Here is a 22,162-nt window from a genome sequence, read left to right on the forward strand (position 1 = left end):
CTCCAACAGATTGCCTCCTCTATCATCCCCATTCTCTGTTACCTTCAATCGCTCCCTGTCTACTAGCTGCTTTTCTCCTGCTTACAAATATGCCCATACCCACTCACTATTCTCAAAAAAACCCTTATTTGATTTAGATATCACTACTAATTATCATCCCATTTTCCTTCTTTTTGTGGCTAAACTCCTTGAAAAGGCCATCTACAGTAGGTGTTGTTGTCTGGCCTCCAACTTCATCATTCAATTGAAACTATTCTCTCCAATGTTACTATGATCTTTCAATTGACAAATCTAATGACTTTTTCATAGTCCTCATCCTTTTTGACCTCTCTGAAGCTTTTGACACTTGTCAGTCTTTTTAGGTTTTCATGACACTGCTTTCCTGGTTCTTTTCCTACCTTTCTGACCATGCCTTCTTAAGTCTTTTCTGCTATATCTTCTAACAGTTCATACCTGCTAACCATGTGTGCCTTCCCCCAAGACTCTGTCCTGGTTACTCTTCTCTTCTTCCTCTATAATATTTCCCTTCTCAGCTTTTCAGTGATTATAACAGATCCTGTGGATTCAGTTATCATCTCTATGGTGATGATTCTCTGTTCTGCTTATCCTCTAGCCCTACCCTATCTCCAGTAAACCTAAAGACCCCTGTTATTGGGGGATGGATTCACCATATGACAAAAACTATTGGGAAAACTGGACAGCTGTCTTTCAGAAATTAGGGTTAGATCAACAACTCACATCACATTTCAAGACAGTTTCCTAATGAATACATGACTTAGTTATAAAAGGTTACCTCATAAATAAGAGAAACACAGAAGAAATCAGCTTTCAGATCTATGAATACAGAAAAAATTTATGACTAATCAAGAAATGGAGAGGATCACATAAAATCAAATGGATAATTTGGTTGTCCATCACAAAATCTAATATAGTTACAATTAGATGGAAAACAGGTAAATGTGGTGGTGGGGACTTTGCAGGAAGTTTTTCTGATAAAGGTCTTGTATCTAAGGAACTGGTTGAAATGTATAAAAACTAAGAGCCATTCTCCAGTAAGATAAATGGTCAAAAGATGTGAACAGGCAGTTTTCAGAGAAGAAATCCCAGTCATATTCATGTAAAGATGTTCCAAATCACTGTTAATTATAGAAATGCAAATTAAAGCATCTCTGAGGTTTTACATCACAACCCTAAGACTGACAAAGGTGACAAAAGAGAGAATAACACATTGGGAGGCTGCAGAAGAACAGTCACACACTTGGTAGAGCAGTGGATAGATCCCAGCCATTCTGGAAAGCAGTTTGGACCTATACCTCAAAAGTTATACCTAGAGGCAGCTAGGCGGCACAGTGAATACATCATTGACCCTGGGGTCAGGAGGCCCTAAATTCATATATGGCCTCAGACTTAATTAGCTGTGTGCAGGTCACTTAACTCTGCCTCAAAAAAAAAAAAGTTATTAACCTGTTCATATCCTTTGACCTAGCTAGTAGACCTCTACCCCAGCGATCAGAAAAAAGGGAAAAATTCCTATGTGTGTAAAAATATTTATAATAGCCCTTTTCATAGTTGCCAAAAATTGGAAACTAAGACAAGTGTCTTAACTGGGAGAATGGCTAAAAAAATCATGATGTGTGAATAAGAAATGACAAAATAGACAATTTTAGAGGAAACTGGGAAGACTGTTATGAACTGATGCAGAGTGAAAGCAAACAGAATTAGAACAATTTATATAAATGACAACATCACAGAGAAAAACAACTTTGAAAGACTTTAGAACACTGGTCGGTACAAATTATTAACCACAAGTCTAGAGGACTGAAGATGAAACATGCTATTCACCTCCTGCCAGAGATGTGATGAATGTGATGATAGACATTTTCAGGCATGGCCAGTGTGGACATTTGCTTTACTGGACCATGCATGCCTATTTATGTGGTCTTTATTTTTCACTTAACCACAAAATTTTGCCATCTTTATCCTGTCCCACAATCTTAACAAAATTCAAGAAATGTGGGGGGTGAGGAGGGATTGGGGGACGGCAGGGGAGCTGTCACCAGCACTTGCAACTTGCCTTTACAAACCACACCATGTTGCATGCTGCTACTTTTCATAAAGATTAATGCTTTCAGTTTCAGTTTGGTGCTGTGGTCAGTTTTGTCCCTATTCCCAATTTGGTATTCTTATATCTCCCCCTTTGCCTACCAAACTCCAAATTTAGGCAGGCCCTTTTCTTTCTAGACCACTGGAAAGTGACTAGTTTTTTTTTTGGTTTTGTTGTTGTTTGTTTGATTTTTTTTTTTCAGTTTGAGAATTAGTGGAGAGTTGCAAATGCTCTGATTTTGTACTTTTCGGTTTTTGCCATGAGCTCCCTTTATTTGTGGGCAGTTGAATCCTGGCTCTAGTGTGACTTCAGACACTTCATCTCTCTATTCCTCAGTTCTCTCATCTGTGAAATGAGAGGATTGTACTAGATCAAGGGTTCTTAACCTGGGGTCCATGAGTTTTCAGAAAAATAATTTGATAACCATATTTTAGTGTAATTGATTTCCTTTTCATACTATAAATTATATGCATTTAAAAACATTATTCTGAGAAGGGGTCCATAGGTTTTACCAGACTGCCAGAGAATTACATGACAGACAAAAAGTGATCAAGAACCCCCAAACTAGATGATCTTAAAGATCTCTTCCAGGGGCGGCTAGGTGGCACAGTGAATAGAGCACCTGCCCTGGAGTCAGGAGGACCTGAGTTCAAATCCAGCGTCAGACACTTAACACACCAAAAAAACTCTCCGTGTGACCTTGGGCAAGTCACTTAACCCCAATTGCCCTGCCTTATCCCCTCCAAAAAGCAAAAAAAAAATAAAAAAATTAAAAAAAGAGATTTCTTCCAGCTCTAAATTAACTTTATGTTGATAGTCTTCAGATTAAAACTGCTACTGGTTCTTAACTTTCTTTAACAGCTTCTCTACTTAAAAGTATAAAAAATTACTCATGGCCAATATCTGTTAGGAAAGAGTGAACTAATTAAAGTTCTTAAAGAGTGAGTCAGAGTGTAGAAAATAGGCATATCTAGAATTGTGTCACTAGAAAAGATATCTGGAGGGGGGAAAAGAATTTTAATCTATATTTGATATATAGATTAAAAAAGAAAACTGGTGTGATAACAAAAAAGTATAAACTGGAACATCACCACACCCCCTGGTTGCCAGTTTTGCTACCTCCATTAAATAAGGAAATAACTTGCAAAGAGATTTTTTTATTTGCATAAAGAAAGAAATTTACTTTCGTTGGCCCTTTGACATTTTGACTGGTCTCCACCTGCTTGGAATGTTTTTCAAGGAACTTTAGTGACTCTTCAAACAAAACTACCACCTTGGAACAAATTGGATTTGGTAGTTACTTACAAGCCCAATTGTTCCTTTTTGGCTTCTATCTCATTTCTCTCTGCTATAGTGTTTCGATGATCAGTTAGCATGGCAGACCTAGATATGGTGCTTTAGTTTTATTCCTTGCTATGATGTAAAATTAGGTACTATAAATGTGCGTTTTATCAGATGATGAAATAGCCAAGCAAAAGTAAAAATTGATATCAAATGAATCTTAAAAAGTGTTTTGGTATTAATTTATCTTATTCCTTATGTACTTCTTGGTGGAGAGAGTAAATAATTAAATAGATTGATGATCTAGTTTAATTTTTCCACTGCTGCCACTTTTTTACTTTAAAAGGTTTCCCTAAAAATCATAAAATGTCAAAGTTGGAATAATATTAGAGATGAAGTTATCTGACCCCCTCATTCTAATGAGCAATCTAAAGCCTCTGAAGGTGATGTGATTTGACCATGGTCACATGGGCAATGAGTAGAGCCAGAATGAGGACTGGAATTCATCTCTCTTCCTCCTCTGTGTTGTCTATTTTCTTCATGTTTTGGTCAGAGTGCCATACATGGTTTTGTCTTTTACATGGCAGGTATATTTCAGTAGCTTTGATTATGGAGCTATAAAAGTATATCAGGCCTAGTGCTTGAGTTGTCCAGCTTTAACAGTACCCCATTCTCATCCCAGAAAAATGGGTTGTTGTGCTTGCATATCAGTAAAAGTAGGCAAATGACAAACCAGTTTCAAACATGCCAGTATCCTTGCTTGCTCCAAAATTATACTAAACTGTACCCTAATGTTACTGCAACATACACCTACAGAAATTTAAGAGGAATACAGACACTAGCGATGAGTTCAAACTTCCCTTGCTGTTTATAATAGAAGGGCTTCTGAGTATAAGCAGTTAACAAGCACCTTAAAAAATAACTGGATTTCTAGCTTTCTGTAGTATTTTACTGCCCTTGTCATGAAAGGGTTTATCAACTTTGCTTTAATGTGAATTTAATTTGACTTGATGGAATGATTGCTGTAGGACTGGGTGATTGATTCAATACATAATATTTGCCTAAACTACTTTGCACATAAATGGTTACAACCTAATGTGGCTGGCCTGCAAAGCTAACTTATAAAACAAACATTAACGTCTCACTATCAAATTTAACTAGAACTGTACTACAATTTCTAGGCCATTAAGTAATTGTTGGGTTGGAGTGAGCTTCATTGAACCATGAACTTGAATGCCATGCCCTACTACTTTAATAGGGTTAAAAGAGCCTTCTTGCTTTTTCTGACAAATATGGCCTCTAAGTGTTAGTCCAAGGGAAGATAGAGAGGAGTTGGGGAGAAAACGAGAACAGTTCTTATGTTTTGTGTGTGTGTGTGTGTTCTGTTTTAGTGATGACAGCATGGGGTATCAATATCCATTCACACTAAGAGTTGTGCAGAAGGATGGAAACTCCTGTGCTTGGTGTCCGTGGTACAGGTAAATTGTCTCTCCTGCTACCCAGTGAAAGGAAATGCAGAGCAGCCACTTCAGATAATAACCTTTTAATAGACTTCAGAGGTTAATAGAGAATAAGAAACTTGAATTAAATTTAAGGACCACTCATCAACCCATCCTTACAAGCTGTGCTGACATTTTATGCAGGGACTGATTGCTTTTGTGACAAATTAATATTGTGAGATCATTGTTCAGCCCAGTTTAGATTTTATTCTCAGGCTCATTTTAGTTTAGCAAATAGCATTACTACCTAGACCCATTCAAGAGACTACTTTTATATCCTACATTTGGTAGGATGTAAAGGAATTGTTAGTGCAAAGAAATTCTAAAAATTAAACTGATAGGCAAGAAAATCACCTTGTTATATAAATACAGATTTAGCAAACTAAGTGTATGCCAGGAAGCAGAGAGCCTACTTTATTTAGCCCCTCACTCTGTTTTTAACTATATTAGGTACACTGCTTAACATGTCTGTTTCCATGTTTATAAAATAGTATTGCTAGTACTAAGTTAATCCTTCTGTTTCAGAAAATTAAGCAGCAGAATGTAGTTTGCTTCAGGGTTGTTCTACTTAAGATATTCCAATTCACCTCTCCCCTCTTTTGCTTTTCTTAGATTTCATATTTTTATTTGGCTTACCAAATGATTGCTATATATTTTGGCAATTCAACATAAAATGATCCTGCAATTTTGTCAGTAGTCTGTTAAGACTGTTGTTAACAAATTACAAGGGAAGAAAGAAAGTGTAAAGGCAGAAGATGGGCTTTTATAATCTGAAAACTAAGTGCCTTCACGATTTCTCTTTTTTCACCTAGTTTTTGTTTATCTTTAGATTTTGCCGAGGCTGTAAAATTGATTGTGCTGAAGACAGAGCTTTCATTGGAAATGCTTATATTGCTGTGGATTGGGACCCAACAGCTCTTCACCTTCGCTACCAAACATCACAGGAACGGGTAAGAACAAAACACCAGACAGAGCCTTCTCAATACCTTATAAGGTCCTAATTTTCAAATGCATTTTTATTAGCTTTGAATTTATACCTCTGTTCTAACTACATTGTGCCATTCTTGTTGTGGACACATCTTAGTACAAGGAAGAAAATCTGTGATTCTTTGAATTTGAATTCAATTCAGGCTTTGTGTTATCTGAGCTCTTCTGTCATCTGCTGTGCTACTTTAATAATTATATTTAGCCACTAAAAATTATGAATAATACTTTTTTAAAAACTCCAGAAACTTTGGTTGCAAATGCCTTTTAGCCAGTTGATTAAGGGCCAGTGTGACACTGAATTTTTGATAACTAAAAACCAATTAGCTCACTTGTACTCAAACTATAGTTGTCATCTTTGATTTTTCAGTGTAGTAGTCTTCTCTACACTAAACGTGCCTGGTTCCTTCAGCTGATCATCTTATAACATGGACTCTCAATTTCTGCCTTACTGATTACCTACCCTCTAGACAATTTCTGACATATCAGTGTCCTCCTTAAACCATAGTAGCCAGAATTAAACAGTATTCCATATGTGGTCTGACCAGGGCAGAGTACAGTGAGATCACCACCTTAAAGCTATGCTTTTATTCATGTAGCCCTATATGTCATTAACTTTTTTGGCTGCCACATGATACAGCTGACTCATTAAACTGGCAGACCACTAAAACTTCCAGATAAGGATCAGAACTCTCTGCACCTCCCACATCTTATTATTTTTCTCTGAGCCCCTCCTCATTCTAATGAGCAATCTGATCTTATGAAAATGATTTCTTGGACTCAGATGTAAGGCTTTATATTTATCATTTTTGAATTTCATCTCATTAGATTTAGCCTAATGCACTAACCTGTTGACATTGGATCCCAATTCTGTTGGCCATTGTCTTAGCTATAAAAAATTATTATATCAATGTTCCATGTTTGCAAACTGCTTTCATTAACTGTTTCTCCAACAAACTGTTCCATAACTTTGTTTAGTAAGTTCATGTTCAGCGTTCATGGAAGGTGATTAATCATGTTTTGTTGAATTCCATGTTAAGTTACTGAGAAGTGGGATGTTTTACCAGCTCTGGACCTGGTATCTGGTAGTCCACCTTGTTGCAAGGCTTTCATTGGCTATCATCCTTAAATTGGTGAAAACCTAGGAAACTAATTGAAGTATAGATATTTGGATAGTTAGTAGTGTTCATCTACCTCTGATGGTTCAGTTTCTTGGCTCTGCAACCTCTGAGGAAATTTAGGTTGTCAGATTTCTGGCAGGCATATCAGCTCCCCTATACCTACTCTAGTCAAAATTTGCAACTGAATGATCAAGAAATATAATGGAGGGGGGAAAGGAAATATAATTAAAACTACAGTAAGTTCTTCTACCCAAGAACTATACATAAAATCATCCAGAAGTCCACAACTCCTATACCCAGCCACATACACATTTAGGAATACAAGCCTCCAAGCAGGACCAGAAATGGTCCAGAAATACTAAATGCCTTCAAGACAAGTCTTGTCTGAAGTAACAGGAGTAGAGGCTCCTCAGGGAAAACCTCAGAGTAGTTTTGAAACCATAGCTAGACTTGGAAAAACACCAGGAGTATCAACACTCAAACAAGGATGGTCCTGCACTCTTTGATCCCTAGCCCACTGACCTGAAATGCCAAAGAGGACCCTGAAGCATGCTTAACCTCATAAATCCAGATGGACCCCAACCCTAGTTGGCACAGAGATCAGAACAGGAAAACAAGTGATAAAGGGGTGACAACTCCACCTAAAAACCTAGCAGGGAACATAGCCTGACCCTTGCACAAAGCCCCACTTCAGTAACTAAGGCTGGAGAGACTACTATAAAGAATTATTGTAGGGGCAGCTAGGTGGCGAATTGAATAGAGCACCAGTCCTGGAGTCAGGAGGACCTGAGTTCATATTCGGCTTTAGACACTTAACACAAAAAACTAGCCGTGTGACCTTTGGCAAGTCATTTAACCCCAATTGCCCCTCCAAAAAAGCAAAAAAAAGAAAAAGAAAAGAAACCAAAAATACTCAAATAGAATTGGAAGGCAAATGTATGTCATTCCAGAAACTGGTAAGCCTTATCCAAGGAATGGACTCATTGAGAATTAGAAGAAAGCAAGCAAATCTGTGACATTCTATAAGGTAACAATAAATATTAGAACAAATCAAAATATTGAAAAATAGAAGAAAATTAAAGATCTGAAATTTTTTTTTAAATTGACCCTTATAATAAAGTCAAGAAGAAGGAATTTAAGAATAATTGGACTCTTGCTTGACTGTGTATTGTTTTAAGGTTTTTGTTTTTCTCTTTTTTTCATTGCGGGGAGAATGTGAGAAAGAGAAAAAAAAAATTTTAGTTAATATTATCATTTTAACGAAATAGCCTAGACACTAATCTTTCAAGAAATCATAAATGGAAGCTGCTTAGATCTATTGGAACCAAAGGGCAAAATGACAACAGAAGGAGTCCGTCAATCACTTCCTGAAAGAAACTCCAAAAGGAAAAATTCCAAGAATGTCATATCCAAAATCCATAGTATTCCTGTCAAAGAAAAAAATGCCACAAGTATCCAAAAATAATTTCAGGTACTAAGGAGCTACAACTAAAGTAATCATGATTAATCCAGCTTCTAATGATGCAAAATTCAATTTCATGAGAATTATAAAATGATACATTTAATTCAAGCCAGAACTTCAGATAATGTGATGCATTGTGAGCTAGTCAAGGTTTTTAACACACTGGTATCTCATCAGTCAGCATTTGCCCATTGTCAAGTGTGGATGTGATGTGCTGTAATATACTATGTTATGAAAAGTGGTTGTAACTTTTTTTTTAATGAACCCTTAACAGAATGGACAAAAGGAAGAATACTTCAGAAGGAAACACTGCAGAAGAGACTTGTAATTACATTGGAACAAAAATTTGTTTTAATTAGATGGCATGAAAATAGTCATGGTAAATGATGAGATGTTGGAATGATTGAATCTATAGTATGAAATACTATAAAGCATGCAGTTGAAATAAAAGGCAAAAAAGCAAAGTTGCATCAGCTTTTTCTGGTATGCAAACAACTATCAGAAATAGAAATGTTACAGTGATAGAAATGAGGTGTCTTTTAGCTGTATGGATTGAAGATTGCAATAATAAACATTGCTCCTACAGCTTCCATTCATGCAATAATTCAAGTTTTTTTGAGGCAGTGAAAGACAATGAAAAATGAAGTGGATAAAAAAGAAACTTTTACTCAAGAATTAGTAGGTTTGATCACTTTAAAAATCAAATTCAGTTGCATAATATTAAAATTATCATAGCAAAGACAGCTGGTAGAAATGAGGTCACAGCAGATAAATATCCTAATGTTTTAAAGAAATAGGAAAAAAAGATCAATATATTGATCAACATATTTTTAACGTGGCTAAAACAGGCATACTATGAAAAAGGATGCCTTCCAGAGCATACATTACCAAGAAAGAAAAAAACTCAGCCTAGATTTAGTATTTATGGATTGCCTAACACTTTTATTGGGAAGTAATGTTAAAGAGTATTTTAATGAAAACCAGTGATTATTTATCATTCTCACAATCCTTGCACTTCAAGAGGCTACAGATATTGATCATTTCTAGTTCTTTGATCTGGAACCAGTTACCATATTTTACATACAATTAGTGTGAATTCACATATTTCAGACACCTAAAAGGATTAATTGTTCATACTAATCAGGACCTAGCTATGCAGTCAGACTCATAAGCCCTGGAAGCGTCTCCTGAAAATGAGGGGAGAGCTTGGAATATAGCATTCCAGAAGGCAAAAGATAGAGGCTTACAACCTTTAAGAATTGAGATGCTAGACTACTTGGTACATATTTGTTTAGTATTGATTGTACTTCATTGTCTATGGTACCTTCAAGATAGTTTCCTTGCATATCTCTTTTGCTTTGTCTAAGATCATGACTGCTACCCCTGCCTTTTTTTTTTTTTAACTTCATCTGATACATAATAGATTCTGCTCCAGCCCCTTACCTTTACTCTGTGTATGTGTCTCTGCTTCAGATATGTTTCTTGTAAATAGCATATTGTAGGATTTGGGTTTTTGATCCACTCTGCTATCTGCTTCTGTTTTATGCAAACAAAAGAATTCAAGAGAAATCTGAAAAGGTAACTTCATTTGAGCGGTTGGAAGTAGCTGTAGGATGTTGTACTGATATTGTAATGAGGTAGAAGAAGCAAATTTCCCTTCTGAACTTTAATGTCTTCAAAGGGTGAATTTGAGGATTTTAAGAAGGGAAAAGGTGGCGGGAAAGTGATAAAAGGAATATACAAATTTCTTATAGAAAGGATAAAGGGGGGGGTACAATTTGCCATTTCTCATAATGGTGATTCATGAGAAGCAGCTTTATATAAACATGGCGGAGGGGTAAAGGTAGCGGGCATCATATGAACCTCTTCACTTAAATGGCTTGCCCAAGGTCACATGGCTAGTAAGTGTTAAGTGTCTGAGACCGAATTTGAACTCGGATCCTCCTGAATCTAGGGCTGGTGCTCTATTCACTGTGCCACCTATCTGCCCCAAACCTCTTCACTCTTGTTAAACAAATGGTTTAGACAAATGATTGAAAACACACATGCATGTAAAGTTTGATATAGAAACAGATAAAACTCAACAGAAAGATAAAGGGTGGGAGATAGGGAGGTGGATTGTTATGTTAATAGGCAGGATAATATGAAGAGGGAAATAGCAATAAACAAAACAAACTTCCCTTTGGGAGAATGGAGGGATGGACTAAAAGGAAAAAAGAAATGAGCATGATACCCATCAGTTGGAGAATGGCTGAACAAACTGTGATATATATAAATATAATAGGATATTTCTACCCCCTAAGAAATGAGAAAAGAGGTGGTTTTAGAGAATCCAGGCCAGTATGAACTAGTGTAGGGTGGTGAAATGAGCAGAGCCAGAACAATTTTATTGACAAGAACCTTGTAAAGAAAAATAATTTAAGAACTCTGAGCAAAGCAGTGACCACCTATGTCTCTAGAAGTTCTGTGCTGAAATATTTTGCTTACAGAGAGGTGAAGGACTAAGGGTGCAAAAAGAGACATACAATTTTGGACATGACCATTGTGTGGAGTTGTTTTACTACTATTTGTTGTTTTACTCAGCTGTTTGTTGAAAGGTTGCGTTTTTTCTGTTTTTAATTGAAGAGGGGAGCAGGTTAACTATAGTGATGGAATAAAAAGTGCTTTGTAACATGTTGCACAGAAGAGAAAAGAAATTCAAAAGAAAGCATAGACAAGCAGGACAGTATTTTATTTTTTTCCCAATTACACGTAAAAATAATTTTAACGTTCTTTTTGGAAAAAATGTTTGAATTTAAAATTCTCTCCCTCCATCCTTCATTTTCCCTCCCATAGTGAAGGCCAGAATTTCGATATAGGCCATATGTGTGCAGTCATGCAAAACATTTCCACATTAGTCATGTTATGAAAGAAAACATAGACAAAAAAAGCACCCAAGAAAAAAACTTGTTTCAGTCTGTATTAAGATTATCAGTTCTTTCTCTGAAGATGAATAGCTTTTTTCCTCATAAGTCCTTCCGAATTGTCATGGATCATTGCATTGATGAGAATAGCTAAGTCTTTCACAGTTCATCACCATACAATATTGCTGTTACTGTGTACAATGTTGTTCTGGTTCTGTTCATTTCTCATTGCATTAGTTCACATAAATCTTTCTAGGTTTTTCTGAGAACATCCAAGCAGGACAGTTTTGAAAGTAATATATGTAATTTATTTTTTGTGTGTATACATACATTTTAAAATGTATGTATGTATGTATGTATGTATATGCGTTTATATATTTAAATGTATATAAATATATATACACATTTTTAAAAAGCAAACCATATAAAATTTAGACTTCAGTATCATATGTAATCCTTTATGTTCTGATATGTATATGGAAATAAGCATTTATTCTTAGTGGTGGTAAACTTCAGAATTAAAATATAGTTTTAGAAATATTATTATTTAAAGGCAAAAAAAAGATGGTTATCATTCTCCATTGTTATTCCTGACTTTATGCATCCCCTCTTGTTCTTTTGGAGTGTGTCACAGCAAAGGTAGATTACCTAGCCCAAAGGACTGAGATATATGGTGGTATGTCTGAAAGAATAATGAATGAAGTGTCAGAAGGTTTTACTAGCTAGTTAGCAGTAGTTAGCTATTACTAACTCATTCTTTGACCATAGGGAAAGAATCTCTTTTTTTTTTATTTAATGTTTCCTCAACAGTGAAATGAGGTGATTGAGATTGAATTAATTTACTTCTCTAAGGTCCCTTCCATCCCTGATATCTGTGGTTCTTCTCAACTTCATATTCTAACACCTGTTGGTTCATTCTCTACCTTTAATATATGGCAGGTGTTCTTAAGTCTTTTTGTGTAGTGGATTATATCGACACTATGTGATATCTTATCAACCAGTTTAGGCTATTCACCTGACGATGGGGGATCCAGTGGTAAGACATGTGCCCAAAATGGTTTATCATGTAAGAGAACTTCCAAATAAGTGTATGCATGTTTTTCTACTCTTGTTCCTTCCCCCATCTGCCTCTAGCTGCATAGAATAAGGATAGTGACTAGATCTGTAATTTCATTAGCATAGGGAATTCCCAGGTGAGGGAACTTCCTACAACAATGCAGGTCAGCATGTTTTGTGCAACTTTCAGTGTTAATAGAGTTGTATAGAACACTCAACAGTTAAATATTTAGGGGCGGCCAGGTGTCTCAGTGAGTAAGAGCACCGGCTCCAGTGTCGAGATGACCTGGATCAAATCGGGGCGCAGATACTCAGCACCACACCCAGAAATAACTGGCCGTGTAACCTTGAGCAAGTTACTTAACCCCGATTGCTTAAAAAAAAAAAAGTTAAATATTTGCTTGGGGTCACAGCCCTATGTGTCAGGAGCAAGACTCCATGATTCAAATCTCTGTCCACTGCACCAGACTACTATCTAGGTGCAGAACTGATACTAAACAAAGCATAATCAGTAAAAAGAAAAAATCAATATTCTTCGTGAGTTTAGCATAGACCATAAAGGATAGGTTTGATAAATTATATTTTTCTGGGATTGGGGGAAGGCAAACTATATCTGATGCTCATTTTTTGGGGTGCCCACTTTTTAAAGAAGGAAGTAAATCCCCTTACACCAGCAAAAAGTATGTAAGAATTTCCACTATTATATGCTTTTCTCAGACATTAACTAGGAATTTTTAGTTGGCATTAGTGTTTTTGAAACATATAGCCTTTTCTGGTAATTGAACAGCTTAGAAGTTGATGAAATCAATAGATATTCATGAAAGAAGTAACAGCTGTTAAAATCCAGACCCCAAGTCAAGCCAAATTTTCCTTAAAATTTTGTTTCTCTTCCCAAATTCCCCCTTTTCAATAAGTTATTTCATAATAGGGACTATTTCATGTGATTCAAGTTCCCTTTAATATTAAGTATGAGTCTTAGCAGAAGAACAAGTTTCATCCAAAACTGTCTAAACTTTGTAAATTTGTAAATAATGATAGAGGGCCACTCTTGGGCTTCATATTCACAGAAATTTCTCATCAGAGACTTCATAAAGTAGGAAAATATATATGGGCCTTTGTAAACAAAGCAATGCAGGATGTAGTCTAAAAGAAAACAGGTAGGAGCAACCATATGTTAAAATGGTGTCACATATGTGTGACTTTTCTCAAAAAAAAAAATAGTCATTACCCACAGGACAAAGGCTTAGCCCTTGGGCATCCTTATCTTTGTGTTACTTGGTAGACATACTAGTATTTTTGCTCTGGAGCTTCACCTGTCTCTCAGTTTAGAGCAGGGGACATCCTGATTTTGTAATGCTATTCATCAAGCTATAACCCAGTATAGGGAAAAAATAAATAAAATGTTTGTCTCCTTTGCAGCATGACTAGTGTGAAAATATGTTTAATGTGAATATATATGTGCAACCTATATCAGATTGCATGCTGTCTTGGGAAGGAGAGAGAGGGGGAGAAAATTTGGAACTCGAAAGCTTATGTTGTAAATTAAAAATAAATAAATTTTTAAAAAAGAAAAATTGTTTGTCTTTTCCTTCTTCTCTATCAATACATATCTATCCTTTCTCCCTTACAAACAAGCAAGCAAGCAAACATGACTTGCTGGTTAATATGACTCCTTAGGTTTGAAGTGATGTGCCTGGAGGAGTTTAACTCTGATTTCTCAGTGAGCTTTCTGTTCCTTTTATCACAATCTCTTATCCTACATGAGAGATAAACACAAGTAACATTTCACACAGTGTTGTGATAACTCTGTAGTACATGGTACAAATGTGCAAGTGAAGCATGCCCTGTGGGGCTTAATGCTTTGGTAGACTATCTTCCTATTGTTATCCTATCTAAGCCCTTTCCTGATTATTCTGAGTTTGGTATTTGTGCATTTGTGATAAACTCTCTCTCTCTGGCTTCTAAAGAACCTACAGCACACATTTGTCTAGAATTCTAGAATTAGGATCTGTCTTATGCTTAATCTGTAAAATAGAAACTCCCTTCCCTCCTTCTTCTCCCTTTCCTAACTCCATTTTTACAGATGAGAATACTGAGACTGAGAAAGGTTAAGTGGTCACACTAGTAAGTGAAGAAGGCAGGATTTAAATTCAGGTCTTCCTAATTCCAAGTCTAACATTCTTTCCACTGAACCATCTTGTTTTTTTCTTTTTTTTTTTAACTTTTTTATTTTTCTCCTTTTTTTGGAGGGCAATTCGGGTTAAGTGACTTGCCCAAGGTCACACAGCTAGTTTTTGTGTTAAGTGTCTGAGGTCATATTTGAACTCAGGTCCTCCTGACTCTAGGGCCAGTGCTCTATTCTCTGCGCCACCTAGCTGCCCCTTTTCTTTTCTATAGGAACAAACTATTTAGTTTATTAAAAGGACAAAAAAAGCCATCTATTCGGGGCGACTAGGTGGCGCATTGAGTAAAGCTCCGGCTCCGGAGTTAGGAGGACCCGAGTTTCGTTCTGGCCTCAGACACTTAACACCCACACAAAAAAACTAGCTGTGTAACCTTGGGCAAGTCACTTAATCCTAATTGCCCTCCAAAAAAGGGCAAAAAAAAAAAAAAGAGCCATCTATTGCATGAAAAGAAACAACCTTTAATAAAATATCAGGTGTTTCTGTTCTATCAATTTTTTTATTGTGTATTTATTAGACTTTATTGCTGTTCTTTTTATATACTTGTGGTTAATGTATATGTTCTGATTTGGAGGGGAGGGATTTGCCCCGCATTACTTCTTTTTTTTTTTTGAGGCAATGTAGGTCAAATGACACAAGAGCTAGTAAGCTTCTGAGGCCGGATTTGAACTCAGGTCCATTCTCCTGACTCCAGGACCGGTGCTCTATCTACTGAACCATCTACTTGCTCCACTCTGCATTACTTCTTTTAAAGCTTGTTTTTTTTTTTTGTTTGTTTGTTTTTTTATTTCTATTTGTCAATTTTGGTGCAATAATATTCCATTACAGTAATATACCACAAATTCATCTATTTCCCAATTATTGAACATCTAGACTGTTTCTAGATTTCACTATTATTACAGATAAAACCTAAATGAATATTTTTTTACAGATAGACATTTTTATTTTCCATTCGAATAACACCTTATAGCTCTAGTGAGTGGGATCATTGGGTCAAAGAGTACAATCAGCTTTGTACCTATACAAAGTATAGTATTTGTACAAGTGGGCACTGACATTTTACACACAGATTGGCCCAGCCTTCTTAATGACCTGTTTCCATCTAGATTGTGGAAGAGCATGAGAGTGTGGAGCAGAGCCGGAGAGCACAAGCAGAGCCCATCAACCTGGACAACTGTCTGTGTGCCTTCACCAATGAGGAGGAGTTGGGAGAGAATGAGATGTATTATTGTTCCAAGTGTAAAACCCATTGCTTGGCCACCAAAAAGCTGGATCTTTGGAGACTCCCCCCAATTCTGGTATGTTCTTGGCCCAAGCAAACATAAACAATGAGCAAGTCAGGTGACCATTTTCACTCAATATGAAAAGAGAACATTATACTAGTACTCATTAATTCATTTATTCATTCAATAAATATCTATTTGAACCTTCTTAGGTAAAAAGTATATTCTGCAAGTTATTGTGGATAATGTAAAGCTGAGTAGAGCATAGTCTCTGCTCTTAAGAAACTTATAATCGAGGCAATTTTTCTGCAAATGAAAGAGTTGACATTTTTTGAAGCCAAGTTCCCTGACCTTCTTTACAAAGGAGTAAAAGAATATCTTCACGTCTCCTGTTTCTTCACTTATCAAAAGTGTCATTTCACTCACAGTTTGAAACCTGTTTCTTTAGTCCCTATAACAAAAATGCACTTCAAGGCATCCGCTGGCACTTTTCAAACACTTAATGTATGACCTAGGATCATGAAAATGTGTATATGATTGTTTTTCATGTTAGAAGTAGCATTTAAAATTGACCAGTGGAGTATAGGTATTGCGTGACCAAACTTCAACATCTTTAAAGAATGTAGCTAGAAAGTTGGGATTTTTTAAAGTGAGATTAATATTTCAAAAGTTCTTAGTCTTAAAAAAAAAAGTTCTTAGTCTTGAGGTTGTTTTTGAAATAGTACAAAAACTTGTACCATAGAAGGTGGTACAGTGTTCTAAGTAGGAATAGTAAAGCTCTTAACGAATCATAGTTTAAGTCTTGTATGAAAAACATACTTGATGTTTTATGGTACTTGAAGAGCAATTATTATTTCCAAAATTTCCAAATTGTTATCTTAAAATTTTTAAAGGTACCTTGGTCACAACCCTTAAATACAGGTGCTTTTTGCTCTTTTTCCTCCAGATAATTCACCTAAAACGATTTCAGTTTGTGAATGGTCGATGGATAAAGTCACAGAAAATTGTAAAATTTCCTCGTGAAAGTTTTGATCCCAGTGCTTTTCTTGTGCCAAGAGATCCAGCTTTGTGCCAACGAAAACTACTCACACCCCAAGGGGATGACCTCTGTGAACCCAGGATTCTACAGGGAGAAGTGAAGAAAGTGGATCCTCAAAACCCATGGGCCACTGGGGCAGGGGACATGCTGAGCAAGAGCCCATCCTCACTCAGCGGGAGCATCATCAGTAACACAAGAGGTAGAGAGATTTGTGGCAGAGATAACACAACCTCTATGAGTCACCTCTCCATGACCCTAGGTGGACTTGGGGAGGATTCCTGGAAACAGTGAGCTGTTAATATATACCCTCAATTTCTTGTTTTGTTTGTTTGTATTGCAAGAGAGAGAAGTGTATAGGTTAAGTGTTTTGTTATACTAAACTGATGTGGAAACATTTCACTTTCCATATCCTTATATAGGACATTTTCAGGATACTCTCTCCTTTGGACCATTATGTCTTAAGATTTTCCTACCTTTCTGTAAAACTAACTCAGTTTGGAGAAACCTTTTGGTGTAGTAAGTGAAATTGTTTCTTCTGTAGCATGCAAAATAAATAGCTACAGATACTGAGTATTTTTGTCATCTTCTTTTCAGATAGGAATTTGAACTGATTCCAGAAGTAGCTTTAATGGGTAAATTAATTCTTGTAAATTTATCCACTTTTACAGGTTCTCCATCTTTAGCAAGAAAAAGTGGGACCAGTTGTCCCTCAAGCAAAAATAGCAGCCCAAACAGCAGCCCACGGACTTTAGGAAGGAGCAAAGGGCGGCTCCGACTGCCCCAAATTGGCAGCAAAAACAAACTCTCAAGTAGTAAAGAGAACTTGGATGCCAGTAGAGAGAATGTCACCGACCAGACTTTTGAACTGGCAGATGCCATGAGTAGAGGGCATGTACTGGGTGGCAGTCAGCCTGAGCTATTCACTCTTCAAGATCACGAGGCCACATTGGCCAATGGATTCCTTTATGAGCATGATGCCTATAATAATGGCTGCAGCAATGGTCATGTGGAAAACCACAGTGAGGAAGACAGCATGGATGACCCAAGAGAAGATGTCTGTGTTAAACCTATTTACAACTTATATGCAATTTCAGTAAGTGAGATGTGAAATTGGGTCCTTGATCACGGAGGGATCTTTGGGTCCTATTCTAGTTTGGGGCTTCTCAAAGAAAGTTCCAAAATTCAAGTCACTTCGAATTATGAGGTTTTGTGTTTTGTTTTGTTCCTTCATGTACTTTGCCATACAGATTTTAGTCCACAATATAAAGTAAAAAATAAACTCCATCCCCCAAATTTAACCATATTGATAGTTGTTTACCCAGGCTAAAGTTCTACAAAATTTGCAGGGAGTATGGGGGGATAAGAGGATTAGTGGTGGTACATGGTTATGATAGATGGTCCCCAGAAAGTCTTTCCCTGCTGAAGTAGTTTGTTGACCAAGTAGTTTAATACTTACTGATTCTAGACCATTTTTTCATGACCTAAAGGCGAGAAACCTTAGTTCCAGCTACAATGACTTTTAACATGCCTTCACTTTTTTCTTTATTTCTTTCAGTGCCATTCAGGAATTATGGGTGGGGGCCATTATGTCACTTATGCCAAAAACCCAAACAACAAGTGGTACTGCTACAATGACAGCAGCTGCAAGGTAACTGTCTCAGATCTTTGGTAGAAAGGCAAAAAAGAAATGGGCAGGGAACACTCAAAATGATGATGAATTCTTTTGAATTGAAAAATAGCTTCTGGGGCAGCTAGGTAGCACAGTGAATAGATTGCTAGCCCTGAAATCAGGAGGATCTGAGTTCATATCCGGCCTCAGACACTTAACACACACGCACACACACACACACACGCATGCGCCATGTGACCTTGGGCAAGTCACTTAACCCCAAGTGCCCTACTTTCCCCTCCAAAAAAAAAAAAAGAAAGAAAAATAGCTCCTTTTGTTAAAATGCATATAGCTGCCTTCATTATAGATAGGAGAGGTCCAGGAATGAAGTTATTTCAAATGTCATATTTTACATTTATCTGTAGTCAGAATGTTTTCTAAATAATTGCATTTTCCTCTTACAAATTAAATACTCATTTTAAAAGTAGGTATCCTAGCTAAAAGTGTTATGTGGATTAAGAGAAACCAAGCTTAGGGTGGCTAGGTGGCACAGTGAATAGAGCACTGGCCCTGGAGTCAGGAGAACCTGAGTTCAAATCCGTCTTCAGACACTTAATACTTACTAGTTGTGTGACCTTGGGCAAGTCACTTAGCCCCCGTTGTCCCTACCAAAAAGAGAGAGAGAGAGAGAGAGAAACCACGCTTTCTTCCATGGAGAATCCAGGTCTCAGGTTTGGTTTCAGGGTTTTTACTGAATGTCTCTATTTCCTTTTCAGGAACTCCACCCAGATGAAATAGACACTGACTCTGCCTACATTCTTTTCTATGAGCAAGAGGGGATGGACTATGCACAATTTCTGCCAAAGATCGATGGCAAAAAGATGGCAGACACAAGTAGCATGGACGAAGACTTTGAATCCGATTACAAAAAGTATTGTGTGTTACAGTAAACCCATGGTTCTTCCTGTCAGGGAAGGGGGCACTGGAAACTAACTCCTTGCAGCTGACATTTGTCAAAAGCATCACTGAAGCAGGCAAGCTAAATGTAGTTATTTTATCCTATGACCCTGAAGCACAAAATGAAAAGCCTAATTAAATAGCTGTTAACATAATGATAAGATTGTTTTTGTTTGGGAATATCTCACTACAAGCTCTCACAAGTTCTCTGCTGGGGAGTGACAAAGGCTGCCATTGTCTGGTAAACAAAATCGTTTGGCATGTCAGCCAATTAGGACCAAGTAAGAGCTAGTCTGTAGTGTAGAGTCTACCGGTTATCCTAACAAAATATGAAAGGTCTCCTTAGAATAAGAATAAAACAAAAAAACTTGTAGTGTTGTCTGGAGACGACATGATTTGCTACCTCCTTTTTCCTGAAGTTTTATTCCATTATATTGGCAAGATGTGGAAAGCAAAATCACGAAAAGGTATATATGTGACTCTGGTGTGGACACTTTTTTAAAACCATCTTGCCACTATTTATATGTCTATCTTGCTTTTTTGTTTTGTTTTTGTATTTAGAACACAACTAAATCATTGGTGGCAGAAATGTTTGATGATCTGCCCAGGAAGGATTGCCTCTCAGTTGTGTAACCTCCAGCCCGTGGCTTGGTGGCTTTTGGGTAGCTGTGTATAGGGAGAACCATCTGAGGAATGGTTGTCCAGGCAGAGGCTCTTTGGTTTAGGATACACCAACATGTATCTATTTCTTGATGGCTGATGGTGGAGGAGTGTTTGCTGTTTTTCACCATGTATCAAAATACACATATTGCACAGAGGGTTACTGAAGGAAAGTGGCAACAAGAGCTAGGTTGTGTTTTGTGATAAATGTTTTTTTTTAATTTTGCACTTTAAAAAACACCATAATTCGTACAGCTTAATGTTCAAAAGCCACATATTTGGTGGCTCTAAAGTAACTGAGTATTTTTGTTCCCTACTGTGAAATTTAAAAACAACACAATACCAAAACATTGATAGATTCTAGATAGCTCTCATGAAATTGGTAAATATGTTTTTATCATACAACACTTGGAATAGAATAAATCTTCTATTGGTTTGCATTATTTCATTAATAAAGTAAAGAATCGCTGTATCCATTTTGGCATTTGTCAATTTTTAGGGCTTTTTAAATTTTATATTTACTATTCATAACATTTTGTGACTCCCTTGGTCTTCATTGTTTCTCTAATTATTCAGGACTGGTAGAAAGGCATATTCATTATTTATTTGAGACAGCATTTTAACATTTTTCCAGTGTTGATGTTTTTAAATATATTTGAAGTAAATGTTTTATTTTTTCAGCCTTCCCTTGTTTGACTTAATCCTGATATGTTGACTGTCATTAATCACCACGCTACCAAATTCCATCACCGTTTCTTAGAGGTGGGGAATAATATTGATGTGATCAACATTTGTGTTCTGATTTCCGAGACTGGTTAATATACAGTTTCCCTTTGTGCATTTTGCAACGTGATCTTAATCTGCCTGCAATCTTTCTTCCAATAAGGATTGAAAAAATTGTGTCATTTCACATGGAAAAGATCTTACCAATTCAGAATGGTTGAAATTTTATTTTAATAAGGTGACATAAGTAAACAGCAGGATTTAGGAGGCTGGTAAAATAAAACAAAATGTAGACTTTCTTGTTTCAGAACTTTCAGTACACAAAAATTTTGTCTATTCCTACTTGGACAAACTCCATAAAAAAGTAAAAAGATTTTTCAGTAATTTCCTTACCAATGTTTTATTTAAGCAGGTAGCACAATCTACTAATGTTATTTGATCTGTGTTTGTTATATTGGTTGTAATTATTTTTTAATTAAATTAATTCATGAATTAGCAGAAAATTTATTAAATTAACTATTAATATTAATTACATTCACTTTGTAAATTACTGTATAAAACTTATTGACAATGCACTGACTTTAGAAAGATGTCAATGTATATAAATACAGTGTAAATAAAATAGTGTCGATGGTATTGAAATATGAACTGTATAAAAAAAGCATCAGTAATTGTATATGGAGTGAACCTGTTTATCTGTAACTATTATTACAACAAATTAAATACTGTGGATGCACCTGTGTGTGGCTTTTTTTTTATGGTTGTTGGAGTGTCAGTCGAAAGTCACTTACAGCCTTTCTCTTCGATGACCATGTGTTAATCTTCCATTGTTAGTAATAGCTGTCCAGCATTTAGAGTCCATTCTGAGTCCTCCAGTAAGTCACCCCTAAATAGCCATACTGGAAGTAGAACAAGATGCTGAAAACAAACACAAAGGGTCTACCCCCCATCAGGAAATGCCAGAAGGAAAACAAGAGTGGTAGGAGCAGAGTGAGATATCTGAACTGTCCTGAGCAGAGCCAAGGCCCCATTCAGCCAGCTCCATGCCGTCAGCAATCAGGTTCTGCGTGGCTGTCTGCTTTTTACTATGCTTAGGGTGTGGTGGAGGGGATGCAACAAGAGCTGGACCCCCAGCCTCAAGGAGCTTACTGTCCAAAAGTGAGTTGAGGCAGAGCAAAGAAAAACTTCTTATTTCCATAAATGTTTAAAGTAACAAGGTTGGGACTGAGGGTGGTCTGAAAGAAACCTTAAAAAAGTTGTATGGAATGATACAAAATGTAACAGCAGTTGAAACCCCTGTTTTGTTACAGGGAAGAACATGCTATTTTGTAGGGGGATTGGGGGAAGGCAAAAATTCA

The 22,162-nt window shown here is 36.6% G+C and overlaps 1 protein-coding gene across 2 annotated transcripts in view; it reads left to right on the top strand.

Annotated features, from left to right (window-relative positions):
- The window catches only part of USP32 (ubiquitin specific peptidase 32), a 270,325-nt gene extending 248,785 nt beyond the window's left edge, over positions 1 to 21,540 (top strand). For both annotated transcript variants that reach the window (XM_069077895.1, XM_069077896.1), the window contains exons 28-34: positions 4,777 to 4,863; positions 5,714 to 5,834; positions 15,700 to 15,891; positions 16,763 to 17,054; positions 17,524 to 17,948; positions 18,411 to 18,503; positions 19,241 to 21,540. In XM_069077895.1, the coding sequence (XP_068933996.1) occupies positions 4,777 to 4,863; positions 5,714 to 5,834; positions 15,700 to 15,891; positions 16,763 to 17,054; positions 17,524 to 17,948; positions 18,411 to 18,503; positions 19,241 to 19,414 (1,384 nt within the window). In that variant the 3' untranslated portion in view covers positions 19,415 to 21,540. The remainder of the gene's footprint in view (positions 1 to 4,776; positions 4,864 to 5,713; positions 5,835 to 15,699; positions 15,892 to 16,762; positions 17,055 to 17,523; positions 17,949 to 18,410; positions 18,504 to 19,240) is intronic.
- The last annotated feature ends 622 nt before the right edge of the window (positions 21,541 to 22,162 follow it).

Source organism: Petaurus breviceps, unplaced genomic scaffold (genome assembly GCF_028583685.1).
Source record: "Petaurus breviceps papuanus isolate PSGF00001 unplaced genomic scaffold, PetGlider_PUasm1.0 91023, whole genome shotgun sequence".
Classification (NCBI taxonomy): Eukaryota; Metazoa; Chordata; class Mammalia; order Diprotodontia; family Petauridae; genus Petaurus; species Petaurus breviceps.